This window comes from Haliaeetus leucocephalus, unplaced genomic scaffold (assembly GCF_000737465.1).
Source record: "Haliaeetus leucocephalus isolate CR32 unplaced genomic scaffold, Haliaeetus_leucocephalus-4.0 Scaffold251, whole genome shotgun sequence".
Classification (NCBI taxonomy): Eukaryota; Metazoa; Chordata; class Aves; order Accipitriformes; family Accipitridae; genus Haliaeetus; species Haliaeetus leucocephalus.
The window spans coordinates 6610715-6625177 of NW_010972687.1; the positions used below are offsets into that span (position 1 = coordinate 6610715).

The window sequence follows — 14463 nt, forward strand, 5'->3', positions numbered from 1 at the left end:
ACATCCTCCCCCCGCCCCCCCCCCCCCCCCCCCCCCGCCATCAAAAGAGAACTCGGGGGATTTCTGGGAATGGCCAGATGGTGTCACCTGTGGATACCTAATTTTGGTTTACTGGCTAAATCTTTGTATGAAGCTGTTAAGGGACCAGGAGAGTTACTGGAATGGACTTCAGAATGCCAAAAAGGATTTGATGTAATAAAAATCACCCTTATGAGTGCTCCTGCCTTAGGCCTTCCAAATTTAACAAAACCTTTTGAACTTTACGTACATGAGAGAGGACATGAGGCACTGGGAGTGCTTGCACAAACTTTGTGAGACTGGAAAAGACCAGTAGCTTACTTTTCAGAACAATTAGATAAGGTAAGCTCTGGATGGCCAGGATGTCTGAGAGCAGTGGCAGCTGCTGTATTGCTAATACGAGAGGCACAAAAATTGACTTTGGGACAGAAAATAACTGTTTATGTGCCATATGCTGTTGTAGCAGTGCTGGAACAGAAAGGACATAATTGGTTATCTCCAAGCAGGATGGTACAATACCAAGCAATATTGCTCAAACAGGAAGATATAGCAATGAAAGTGTCCAGTGCCCTGAATCCGGCATCATTATTACTTCTACATGAAAAGGAGGGATTGGCACATGATAGTCTACAAACTATTGAACAAGTGTACTCTAGTCGTTCAGACCTGAAGGATACTCCTTTACAGGAGCCTGACTGGGAGCTATTCACTGATGGAAGCAGCTTTTTTGTGAGAGGAGAATGGAAGGCTGGATATGCTGTTGTTACTTTAGAAGAAGAAATAGAAGCAAAACCACTGCCAGTGAATACATCTGCTCAAAAGGCTGAATTAATTGCTTTAACTTGAACCTTGGAATTATCCGAAGGAAAATGAGTTAATATATATACTGATTCAAAATATGCCTTTGGTGTAATATATGCTTATGGTGCAATCTGGAAAGAAAGAGGATTGTTACCTTCACAAGAAAACCCTGTAAAATACAGCAAAGAAATTATGAATCTTCTTGAAGCAGTTTATAAACCTAGAGAAACAGAAGTAATACACTGCAAAGCACATCAATCTGGACCAACTGATGTGATTAAAGGAAGCTGAAAAGCACATGAGGCTGCAAAAAGAATTGCTCTATCAGCAACAATGGCAACTCTAGTTCGAAAAAGAATTTTAAAATTGACACTCTTAAATATACAGAAAAGGAAAACAAGCTGGCTGAATTGTTAGAGTGTATAAAGACTGCCGAAGGATGGTGGGTAACAACAATTGGACAATGTGTTGTGACTCCACAGATAATGAAGGAACTAATGGAATGAACACATAAGGGTACGCATATGGGGACTCAGGCTCTAATTGAAACAGTGAAGAGATATGCTGTAGGGATTAATATGATGCTGATTGCCAAAAGTGTTAACACAATGATGTGAGATTTGTGCCAAAAATAACCCTAAGATCCAAAGGAGACTCCCTCCCGGAGAGGTAAGAAGAGGTTTTATGCCTGGGGAATATTAACAAATTGATTTTTCTGAATTACCTAATTGTAATGGATAAAAGTATTTGCTAGTAATTGTTCATACTGTTTCAGGATAGCCTGAAGCTTTCCCATGTCACACCAGTAAGGCAAAAGAAGTGGTAGAAATTCTTTTGAAGCAAATTATACCAAGATCTGGGGTACCAGAAGGGTTTTCTTCAGATCGAGGACCTCACTTTCTTGCAGAAATAATTCAAGAGGTGTCAAGGTTTTTACAAATTAAGTGGGATTTACATACTCCATGGAGACCACAGTCCAGTGGAAAAGCAGAAAGGATGAATCAGACAATAAAGAGACAGATTGGAAAATTATGTCAGGAAACTCAGATGAAATGGATGTTAAGTTTTACCTCTAGCATTATTAAGAATTAGAATAACTTTTAGAGTTAAAGAAGGGATTCATTCACTTGAAACTTTGTATGGGAAACCTTACACTATAAACGTAACAGGAAAAGAAACCCAGAAGCACCTTAAGGGTGATCAAATTTTAAGCTATTGTCTCTTGTCTATGGCAAGAGTTCTTGCTTTTCTCCACAGGTACATCCAACTGAGAGCTCCTGTGCCTTTGGATTCACCTGTACATCCACTTAAGCCAGGAGATCAGGTATATCTACGGACCTGGAAAGAGGAGCCATTGACAGAAAAGCACAACCTTACCTTGTGCTACTGACTACAAATGCTGCTGTGAAACTTCAAGGAATTGATTCCTGGATTCATTACACCCAAATAAAGGTGGCCCCTCCAAAGATATGTGAAGTTGAACAAATACAATCTTTGAAGTTAAAAATACGCAGAGACACTTGGATTCATATTAGATCAATTTTACATTCAGAGTGTATACAATGAAAAATTTTCTTGGGTTGTGTTTTAGGAATAGCAGTAATACTGCTCTTATGGTTTTTAAACAAGTACACTACTTTTTTAAAGCCTAGCGATGAAAGAAATATGGTGGTTATTTTTTCTCATCTTCCCGAATCAGACAATTAAAGGGAACCAGGAAGGATGCTCTGAGTCTTGGAATCATAATCTTCATTTGAAAACGACTGAAAAAGCTGAGTAGCAGCTAATCAAACAAGTTGCTGGGTATACACCCATTTTCTGGAATATAGTGATAGGGGAGTACACTTAGTGGGAATACTAATTCCTTTTAATACGTCCTGGAATAATCTGTGGATAAACCCAAAATTCACAAGAAAGAATGAAGCTGACCTTCAAACTTGGGATATAGGGGATCCCAATCTTTTAGATGTTAAATGTGTGACAACAAATAAGACTAGGTCATCTAGTAATGTTGCAGTAGTACATTACCCATATTGTGATTGGTCAACACAATTACAAAGGAAGAAACAGCAGGATGGCTATTAGATATTCCAAAAGGTAGTGGGTGGTATTGGTTATGTGGGAATAAAGCACAAAAGGCCCCACCTCCCAATCGGTCAGGAACTTGCACTTTGGATGCAATTGTTCCTAATGTAACAGTAATAAATGAGACCAAGGCAGGATTATGGGTACGAACATACATGAAAAGACATTGAAGAAGCCACAACCCATTAATCAATTGTCCTACCACCTTCCATTCATTTGCGAGATGGTTCCTCCCTTCATTAGGAGTTAGTGAACTTGAAGGCAATACTGAATTTCTGCCCTTATTGAGAAAATAGGGAACGTGACTTCTGATGCCATTAAGGCTCTACAAGAAGAGATGTCCGAGGCTGCTATTATAGCCATTCAGAACAGGATGGCATTGGACATGTTGTTAGCTTCTCAAGGAGGTATGTGTACGGTAATTAACACCAGCTGCTGTATATATGTAGATCAGAGTGGAAGAATTGCTACTGATTTGAATGAAATCTGGCAACAAACAAAGATCTTACACAAAATTCAGAAGGATGATACACCTCTAGGATCTGAAGAGATTTGGAGATGGTTAACTTCCTGGTACCCTGATTTAAGCTTATGGCTCAAGAGATTGTTGACATTATTGATAGTAATCTTGCTAGCTTCTGTGTGTTTACATGTACTTCTACAATGCACTTGTAGGTGTAGCTTGGCAGCAAGCAACTTGATGCAGAAATGAGACTCATCTAAGGAATACCCCTAGACAAGTCTAAAAGGGAGGAATTGTTGGAGAATAACTCAGAGAATTAGAACAGTCTATTTTGTGCAAGGTATATTTTGTATATATCAAATTAACAAGTAAGGCTGTAATCAGAAAAACACACACTTGGCATTCATAGAATAAGAACACCCTGGAACAATTAGGCCTTGATGTTTTGAGGATGTTTCATGTGCATTGCCCACTTGGTGAGAATACTCAAGGTCCATCAGAGAGAAAAGAAACATGAAAGATAATTGGACCTAAGAAATGTAGGAAGTGACTGATAAAAAGAAACATCCTGCCCCAGAAGGTGCCAAAGGCCAGATGATTGACAAGAAGCATGAACTGGGGGAAAGGTAAAGGTGGCAGGGGGAGATCGTGACCACCAACTCAGTTCCAGGCTGGAAAAACTTGCCCCCCCACACCCGCGAGAAAAACGCATGCTAATCTACATAGCAAACGAGGCTAATTTAAATATAACTAGTCAGTAGATGAGATGGTGACTACTAACCAATGAACGTGATTTTAGGCAGATTTTTACTAATCATGTAACAGAATAAATACATTGTTTTTCTTTGGCGTGGTGTGCTAGCTTTGTGGAATTAGCACCTAGCACCCACCTTTACACAAATATGAAATAAATAAAGTTTTTCCCTAGTGTGTGATTATTGGGTGGTTGCACACCAGGAAACAAATCTGCTTTTCAGACAACACTATCACTCTGTGCAGCCTCACTCTCTATCGCATGCACACAAATGCTGTGTGGACTAGGTGCAACCAACAAGACAGGTATGAGTGCATTTGGGGTCAGCAACTGGAGTGAGCAAGGGTCTCAGCATCAGCAAGTAGTTGGAGAGGCCACACACAGGCATCTCTGTGGGCACCACAGACTTTGTGTCCAAAGTGCCAGCTACTGTTGGGATCGAAGTGAGCAGACTTGGTGCCAGCAGCTGGAGCTGTAGGCAGCATAGGCACCCTTTGGTCCGTGGTATCAGCAGCAGAAGCGAGAGGGGGTCTCAGCGCCAGCTACTGGAGTGCGTAAGGGTCTTGGTGTCCAGTCACTGGGGCAAGAACAGTATGTGTCCCAAAACCAGCTAGTGGGATGATAAGGGTGAGTGAAGGAAGGGAGGGTGTCTCCTCCCCTCTAGTGCCAGCACCTAGAGTAGTAACATGGGTTATGAACCCATGTGCCTGCTACCAGCTGCTGGGGACAGGGGGCAAGCACATGCATATTCCCTGAAGCTAGTGTGCATGGTGGGGTGCATGTACGATTTGCTAGCAAACTTCGAGGTGGGCTACCCAGCTGAGTATGAGGCCCCAGGCCAAGGCAGGGGTATCAGGTGGGCAGAGTCCATGCTGGCATCTGGGGGTACTACAAGTGTGGAGTACCTGTGAGAAGAGCGTGCAAGCGCATGCATCTGTCTGCTAGCGAGCATCAGGCTGGACTAGCCTGCAAGTTGGAGGCCTGCACAGCAGGTAAGAGAGCCCAGCATCCAGGCAGGGGTATGGCATGAATAGGTCATGCCAGTCATCCACAAATGTGCAGGTGATTCTAGAGAGTGGATGGCTGTGTATTTTTACTAGTGAACAGCAATCCTTACCAGCTAGAGAGGACAAAAGGGAACTGGGTGTCTGCAGTTATCTTTTAAGCAAGTCCTGGTAGTGTTACACATGGGTGCCGCTGAAGGCAGCATGTTGTCTGTGCCAGTCTGTGTAGCCTGTTAAAAACTGGGGGGGGGATGTGCAAGTGTGTGTGTGTGTTATGTGTGAGTCTCTCTCTCTTTTTGGGATACACACTCATACTCGCTAGTGGTTGAACCTACAAGCAAACAGGGAAGCAGCAGCCATGTCCATCAGCCTGGGACAGAGACCCCGCGGGTCCCTTTGCTGGGTTCCAGCAGCCAGGCAGGAGGAACTGCCAGGCCCCAGAGCTGCTAGAGGCAGTAGCTCCTTATAACATCCCTTAACAGGTACTTCTTCCAAGAGCAAGTAGGGCTTAGTAAAAAGCTTCATTCAATGCTGTTACACACTGGCCACAGAGTCCCCAAGTTCGCTTTTATTGCTATGATAGAAACAACCAACAGAGATTCTAGCCAAGAGCTTTGCTTAGTACTAAAAGCTTCACAAAACTTCTTCAGCCAATTCATTATCCTAAAAAGGTCTCTAATTATCTTAGATATAGTAACTTGAATAGATCAGTTATGAAGAGGTATACATAGAAGAGGAGGATATGAGTAATTTTTCTAAAACACAAATACTCAATCCAATTAGCATCATTTCCTGTCAATTATGGATTATCATTCCCAGAAAACCCATTTAGCCTGCAAGTATCTACTTTATTTTTCCATGGACTGTTCTTTAGCACAACCTACAGACTTTACCAGTCTAAACACTAATATTTTATGAAAATTCTCCATTTTAAGGAGCATTTTGAACTTCATGAAAAGAAATAAAAAGAATTCACTCATGAATGCTTACATTTCACATTGTCCGAAAGTATAAATATTTATCTATGTAACAGATCATAATCTTCTTACCTTTAAAGTTGAGTATGTATACGGGTAGTGGTAAGCAAAGTAGCAAACATCATCTTTATGTTGGAAAGTCACTGTGAACGTAATTGTGTAGTAAGATTTTCCTTTCTGACCTCCAGCAGCAATTGAACTTCTTGAAAAGTGATTCCTAAGAGTAAAATGAAGGTAATTAACACATTAGAATAATTTTTTTTCATATCACTGATTATTCCTGAACACACATTCTAAGAGCCAGGAAGATTTTCAGTGATTGTGTTTCTCTTCTGCATACATCCAGGTTAAAAACCACTGGTTCCCACCATCTGTAAAATACTTTGTTATAACAGTGATACACATTCATTCATATTGGGAAAAGGCCAGTAAACAAATAACAAAACAAAACAAAAAAAGGAAGCACACAACTTCTGACCAAGAAGGGCAACGCATGGATATGCTGTACTATCTCATCCTGTGTTCCAGGATTGCTCTACAGTAATTGCACCATAGAATACAGGAGCCTAATTGCAAGCACCACGTGATCAGTATTATTGGAAGTCACTATTAAGATTTCAAGTAAGTATGCATATATACATTCCCTTAAAAGGTTCTCTGGAACAGTATGCAATTTCTTACAAAAGTGTAAAATATGAACAACCTAAATATTAGCAGTATGCTAACAAAATAAGACCCTATCTATTTCAATCACTTCTGTTACTCCCATAGTAACTCAGGAAGAAAACTGTTTACAACAGAACTACTAAAACAGAATTATCAAACTCAGAAGCAAACATTTCTTCTCAAAAATTGTACCTCATACTAATCTTCAGTGTAAGATTTGCTGTATGTTTGATTGGTCTACTTACTTATAGTAACAAATGTCTGTCCCAACACGAGTCCAACATGGTCGAGAATTTAATGCTTCTTGAACAGAATACATGAGGGGCTGCATACCTTAAAGACAAAATGCATCTCGCTTTAATGCTTAACATTACACATCAAGATCTTTGCAGTAACAGACCACACTGATATTTATAAATGAATCTCCGATCTACCTATACTCATTTACTCGCTATCATAGAGTGTATTTTCATGAATGCTTGGGTATTGTACACTCTTAACAAGGTGACAAAAGATTTTTCCCCCTCTCCCCTTATTATGTCCTAATTTTCAGCAAATAACAAACTAAAGGAAAAAAAAAAGAATCAAACCTATGGAAGACCAAAATGAAATGTTACATGAAAGCTGTGGTTAGCATGAATGGTAATCTACAAGAAGTCTGGTCCCACTCCATCCAGCTCACCATTACAAAAAAGCTTCAAAGAGAATACAAAAAATTGATACAATCATCCATTCACCCGGATAGCTGGAAAATAACTGATGATTCAGGACAAATTTATTTTTTTTTTAAACAGTAACTCAAAAGTCTATATTTTTTAAAGACTATACTTCAGTTGAATACTTAATATGAAGTTAGAGTAGAAGATAATACATATTAATTGAACATTATTTACTAGTTAGATAATTAGCCAACTACATTGACTGATTCAGTCAGAGTACTTAAAAACAGACATAACTATCAGTTAAGTATATGCAACATATGAATGAAGATCTAAGGTAACTGATGAAGATCAGTAAATAATTTAAAAGCATCTTATTACTGGTTAAACTACCTGGTACTCTTGGATTTTATCAATGTGAATTGTACAATTACAACAAAGAAGAATATGACATTACTCTGTTGCAAGAGTTTGAGCTGGGGGGGTGTGGTATGGAACTTCTCCTCCTCCTTCTTACAGAATGAATTTCAGAAAATCCAGCAGGAAAAAAAAACAACCTAACAAAACAAATGGTTTTAAGCTGAATGACACACCACCCCCCCCTCAACAAGTCGAAGAAAGGCCTATTCGGTAAGCCAGTGCTTTTGGATGAGGTACAAGCAGCAAACACGACTCACTGGAGACTGCAAGGGTCACCTACGAAGCCCAGCATTTCAAAGGAGACTTACTTTTCCTTCTCAGATAATGTGCCTCTCTTCCCATCAATAACACAAAACTGTTTGAGAATGTCTCCGCTTACTTTCACATCTGAAAATAACACCTCTATTCAGAGAGGGATTAATGACAACAGCTGTCATTCTTCTTGCACCTATGTGGATCAACAGGCTTTGGTGGTGTGTCCCCCACCATGGTCTTAGGACAAATTTTAGCCGCAGCCACCAGTAAATTTGTTCTGCTTTGGCCTCACTTAAACAAAACTTCATTTTAAAAACTGACAGCCCACATTTTAAGATACTTTTTTTCATTTTAACTGAAACTTGTCAAAACATTTTCTAGTAATGCTATTAAAAAAGAATCTGATCTGACAACATGAAAATACTACTGATCCTGGGGCAGAGAGAAGGAAAGAGCTGAGCTGTCTAGTACAGATATTTTTCTACGTATTTCTTCTCAAAATATGGGAAATGTATCTTACCATAGTTAAATTGACTGTTTGACTTTTCACAGTTGATGATGTTAAACCGGTAACCAATGCCAGTTTTCATTCCACTAACTTCAAAGTAAAACCACTGATGATAATGATTGCTATTTATATCCGAGTTCAGAATTAGATCATACTCGTTTCTAAAGATAAAAAAAAAAAGATTGATTTGTTTTTGTTAAAAAGCAGAAATAAAAGGTCTTATGTGTGAAAAGAAAAAGTTGAAATATCTTACTTTCTGATCTGAATAACTTTGCGCAGATTTCCTGATTCAAATTTGGAATTAAACTTCAAGACATCTGCTTCCTCTGGTACTGAACAACTATGAGTAGAAAAAGAAAAGGGATAAAAATGAATAAAGCAAACTTAACTAAAACAAACTCATTAAGTTTATTTTAGTCCTCACTTGGTAATTTCGAAATTATTTTGAACCCTCCTCTAAATGCAGCCTGGACAGCAGAAACACTGTTACACCAGATGACACTTTCATTGAAGTCTGTCATAATAGTACTGCTTTAAGTATTACAAATAATATCACAGAAAAAGTAGAAAAGGATTAGGGTATTCGCTGAATATTGTTTTCCTAACAGTGAAAACTTACCTCAAATTATCAAGGTCATACACAACTCTGTCTATAATGTCATTTTGATGAATCAGTCTTTCAATATCTTGAGAGATTTTTGTCCTAAAATAAAAAGCAGAGTTCTCATTTAAGTTGTTCCATACTGTTTCCAATTACAAAAGAGGAATTACCTCATACAACAATGAAAACTAACAAAGCTGACATGAAGACAGTGGAACAGGTTTTCAGAGAGACCTCAGCCTCATCCCCACTTATGTGGGCAAACTGTAAGTGTACTTAAGTTTTAACACCTGCATTCACAGCTGACCAAGTCCAGTATTTTTATGTGAGGGAGCTGAGTTTTCATGCACACAACCCACTGGGTTTTCTCTTATGGGAAAAATGCACCATTTCATACTCTATGGTAGAAGCAGGAATTACTCAAACATTACTTATGTTAATGCTTTAATCCAGGACAGCACTTGATAACATTAATAACTTACATGAGTCCTACCATAACTAAAATTAAAGCATTTTAGAGAGTAGGTCATGCAGTGAGCATGTTAGTGCACTAGCTTTTCACCTCTGGAGATCTAGGTTCATCTATCAACTAGGTAACAAGTAAGAATGCATTTGGTGATGTCAGCAAAATGTCAGGTGTATGTTTATCCAGATCATAAAAAACATTGCACAACTGGCAGTTATCTAGGTCCTGGTCTGGAAAAGTAAGAATGTGTTGCAGTTCAAGAATGAAATATAGTGGCAGAGCTGTGTGGAAAAGCTTGCACAGCGCCTGCAATAAGAAGAAAAGGAGGCAGATTAACAATGAACAATACAGGAACAGAGCAGTAAAGTATGTTCAGACTGGAAATTCTCCATTTTATTAAAATAGATACTGTTAACTGATGAGAAGAAGGTAAGTGCACAACTCCAGTGCCTTTTATTAAATTTAACTGGAAAAGAAAACAAGTCATAAGACCAATGTACTGACAAAATTGTAAAGAGGCTGACTCACCACAATCTATCTGATCAGGTTTAGTTCAAGGCAGAACCACAGATTTTTGATCTTGCGCTTGATCTTACACAACTCCTTAGATCTCAGTATGCCTCAGCTCTAAAGGGTCACAATACTTGCTATCATCACAGCAGTTTTGCCAAGACAAAATCCATTACTGAATATCAGGCATTCAAAGATCATAGTAATAACCGATGTAGACAAAAGGAAAGAAGAAATGGCATTCAAGATGCACATGAAAAGGAAAAGTAGTAGCAGACATCTTCACGTTCAAAAAAAAAAATCAAGACAAAAGAGGAGCTATTTTAAGATAATTAAAGGAAAAAACATAAAACCAATACTGGTGATGTGGAGCTCTATGTTTATAGGTTAGCCCTTTGTGGATCTTGATTTACCTGATGATCACTTCTAAGTGTCAGATGATTAGAAAATAAAGTGATTACAAAATACCGAAGTGTACAGCAAAAAAACCCCTAAAATTTTAAGGAATGGAAAAAAGTAGGAATTTAAACCCAAATGTATAAGGTATTGAATTATATAATAATTTTCTTTCCTAAAAGATAGAATAATATAAAACACTCAGGTATTCTCAATGACATTTTTCCAAGCAATAATAATTTGGTGAGACATTTGGTGAAAATTGCAAGTTACTAAATATAAACAAAAAAAGCAAAAGCCCTCCAAAGCACAAATTCAAGAACAGTGCATCTCCCAGCATATTGCAAGACTAAAAAAAACCAAAAAACCACCAAACAAACAAACAAAAAAACAACCACACCAAACCCCACACGCTTGTCTAACAAAAGTAAAAAGAAAACTCTAACTCCCCAGCTCAGCCCCCCACAACGTTTTCTTAAATTACAAGGACGGATTACGGCAACTATTTGTTTTCTAAAGGAGACTTAGCTAACAAGCAGCAACTAACTGCTTACATTAAGGAGAACATAACTCCCACTGAACACCAAAAGAGTTTGGACACAGCTTTGTAGAAGAGTTAAAAGCTTTTCCATGTCCCCTACCAAACTCATTTTCACCACCTTCCTATAAACTATAAATTCCAAAAAAGTTTAAGCCCTTTTTAAGCAGGTTCCCTTCTCAGAAATTTGTTACATTGCAGTAGCAAGACTGAGTCATTTGTAGAAAACTGAATTCTTACAACGGTGTATCTTAAAAAGGTGATGCAGGATTTTTGATACAAGTTTAGCAACTTTACCTGACATTCATTCCTGTTTCACACAGGACCTAAAAAAGTTACTTTCAATGTAGAAAATACAACAAAAATAAAACATTTTAAAGTTAAAATAAAATATACACTAGAATCACCTTTACGGTTTAGAAATCAGCTTTATGTATAACCACACAGGTAGCTTTGTTGATTAAATGTCAGAATTAATACAGTGCTTTATAGCTAAGAAGAATGAGCATTGGAATGAAAAATTTCATCTGACTTCACTCAACTTCACTCAGATAAAATTCAGAATTATTAAGTACTACAAAAACATCCATGAATATTTGCAAGATTTTCTTAAAATGCAGTTCTTACAAGATTTCTGACTAAAGACTATCTCCCTTCTAAACTGGCTGAATGCATTTAAAAAACAAGCTTGTAGGGAAGATTATCCTCCTTCAACACTGAACAGTGCTTTCTAGTAACGGTATATTCATTACATCATTAGTGTTTCAACACCTGGTCATTTCACTAGAAAGATCACTTTTTATGACACATGTGAAACAGCTAAAGGATTTTAATTATACAATCTGAAGACACTTAATCTCTTAGTCATTTTAATATCTAAATGTAAATATGAAGACTCATGAAACCGGTTAAAGTATAAAGCTGAAAGCATTCAATCTAATAATTAAGCAAGTGGCAAGGTCTCACAGTTACTATTACATGTTCTGCTAACATGCTCATTTGTCTTTATAGTAACTTACTATGCATATGAGCCAGCTCTTCATACCACCTCTGCAAATTATTCTTAAGAGTCTCATCACCCTTCATCATCTTCTAATATCTCTCAGTGAAGAAATAAATGGGTGTGCTGATGTGTTCATTTTTATTGGTTTATTTTTCTTTCAGCATTTACTGTGTGTCATTCTGCAGGACTGAACTCAAACTGCATCCTCAGCATTTGTTACCTCTAAATACTCTTCTACTGCAAACACTAAAAAAGCAAACACTTAAGTGCACTAATTTTTTAATTTTTGCCACTACATTTTCCTGAAAGATAGTTTTGTTAGCACAAAGAGAAAAGCTGAAGTATCTCTAAACTACTAACTCTCCTGTCTTTGCTAAGACCTGAAGGGAGTACTCAAGAGGGGTTTTTTGTTTGTTTGTTGGGTGTTTTTGTGTGGTGTTTTGGGGTTTTTTGCAAACTACAAGATTTAGATGGGGGACGGTGGGAAGGCAGAAAGGGAGACTATAAATTTTACTGAATTACAGAATTAGCAATTACAGAATCAGACTGTGTTCTTGTTTATGGCTCTGCATTGATCAATGCCTACTCATCTACCTTCAGACTGCTTTTCACTGAAAACAGTTTTAGATACCAAAGTAAACATTGTATATGTGCCTGTTAATCTCATCCTAAAGATTGTTTCTTAAGGCAAGGAAAATAATGACAAAAAAAGGAGTATGGTAACTCACCTCTGCACCCCATATGGCCTTTCCAGAATAGGCTCCTTAAATGGGGGTGGAATATGGCCAAAATAATCTGGATAGGCCACTTCTGAATATTCAGGAATAGACTTTGTGGTTTTTACCATTTCAATATAAAGATCACAGTCATGAACTGGTGATACATCAGAAACCTCAAGCACGACTTGTTCCCCTGATGAACTAGATCTGGAATCCTCCTCCTCTGAATCCACTCCAGTGCAGCAGAGTTTTCCCAGCTGGACAGATGATCCTTCAAAGAGGCTGCTTCCACAGGGTGAAACATGTTCGCAAGGTTTACTACAAGCAAGTGTGGTAAGGCTAGTTTTGCTCTCCTTCTTTATTACACACCCTGTAGAATAATATTGGTCATTTTTTGCACTGCTCTGCAGACTGATTCTGTCCAAGCCCTTCACAATATCTTGGCTTAGACACTGGCATGATGGAAGCAGATTTCTTTGATCATTTTGCTGATGTAAACTACTATCTTTGATACTATCTTTCTTTGGTAGTTCCAGAAAGGCTGGCCTTCTGTTATATTCCTCTGCCAATAAAGGATTGCTCTCCTTTAAAATAACTCCTTTCATTGACTGTTTTGCTTCAGCAGAGTGCTCCTCTCCTGCTGTAGGAACAACAATAGGTCCACACAGATTTGCATCAGGTACAAAAGGCTTTGGTTCCTTGGAAACTAAGTCACATTCCTTAAAAAATAAAAAAAAAAAAAATAAATAAAGAGATTGTAAAAAAGTACAGAGTTCCTAAAGTTTCATTTCTATTAGACACAAACATTCTCCTTCATTGCTCCTGAGGTGCATTTTGCAATAATCCAAAATAAGTGTAATTTAAAAGACAACAGTTACTAAGTTTTAAACTTATATAAACATAGCAATGAAATTTCAGCTTTCACAAGAAGATAGCGTCAAAGCAATAAACAAGTAGATCATCAACAACAAATTATCAAGTCAATGCAATACCCCAGATATTTTCACCAACTACTTTAAAGAGGTGCACAGCATTTAAGGAAATACCTAATACAATCAATGTTTGTCAGAAATTTCATGTCCTTTCTTACTATTTTACTTTCTGCTGTGTGTAATAATCAGACATCAGAAAACAGTTTTCCTTTATATCCACCCACAATCCCCTTCTCAGTCAGATTAAAGTAACCTATGACATTTAACTAAGTAATTCACTATACAGCACTCTCATATGTAGCTCTAGAACTGTAGACTCATTTTTTGGCTAGGGGACCTATCCACCCAAAAAAGAATATCAAAGTGTATTCCAGAGTCAACCCCTCATGACAAGTAATGCCTTGGGAATTATACACTTTACCTGAAAGTTTTCTGAAAGTTCCGGGAAGAATTGCTCATATATTTTCAGTTCTTCTATGGGTCTTCCCAATTCCTGTCTAGGTTTCAGTTTATTAATATCGGTCTCAATATCATCATTCTGAAAGAGCACCAGAACAAATTAATCTTACATCCAGAATTAATGAACTTCTAAAATAATTAGATTTACCTTTTACTTCGGACACAGCCATGCTTTAAGAGCTGAATAGCACTATTTTAAAATTAGCTGAACCTCACCTTTCACCATGAA

General features: G+C 37.9%; 1 protein-coding gene across 8 annotated transcripts in view; it reads right to left on the reverse strand.

The window, feature by feature from the left end:
- Positions 1-14463, reverse strand: part of AGTPBP1 (ATP/GTP binding protein 1) — a 75526-nt gene that overhangs the window by 31770 nt on the left and 29293 nt on the right. For all 8 annotated transcript variants that reach the window (XR_774417.1, XR_774416.1, XM_010568648.1 and 5 more), the window contains 7 exons: positions 14197-14313; positions 12853-13562; positions 9230-9313; positions 8864-8950; positions 8623-8771; positions 7014-7101; positions 6175-6319 (listed from right to left, as the gene is read on the reverse strand). Coding sequence is in view for 6 of the 8 variants with exons in the window: in XM_010568648.1 (XP_010566950.1) it covers positions 6175-6319; positions 7014-7101; positions 8623-8771; positions 8864-8950; positions 9230-9313; positions 12853-13562; positions 14197-14313 (1380 nt within the window). In the remaining 2 variants the exon portion in view is untranslated. The remainder of the gene's footprint in view (positions 1-6174; positions 6320-7013; positions 7102-8622; positions 8772-8863; positions 8951-9229; positions 9314-12852; positions 13563-14196; positions 14314-14463) is intronic.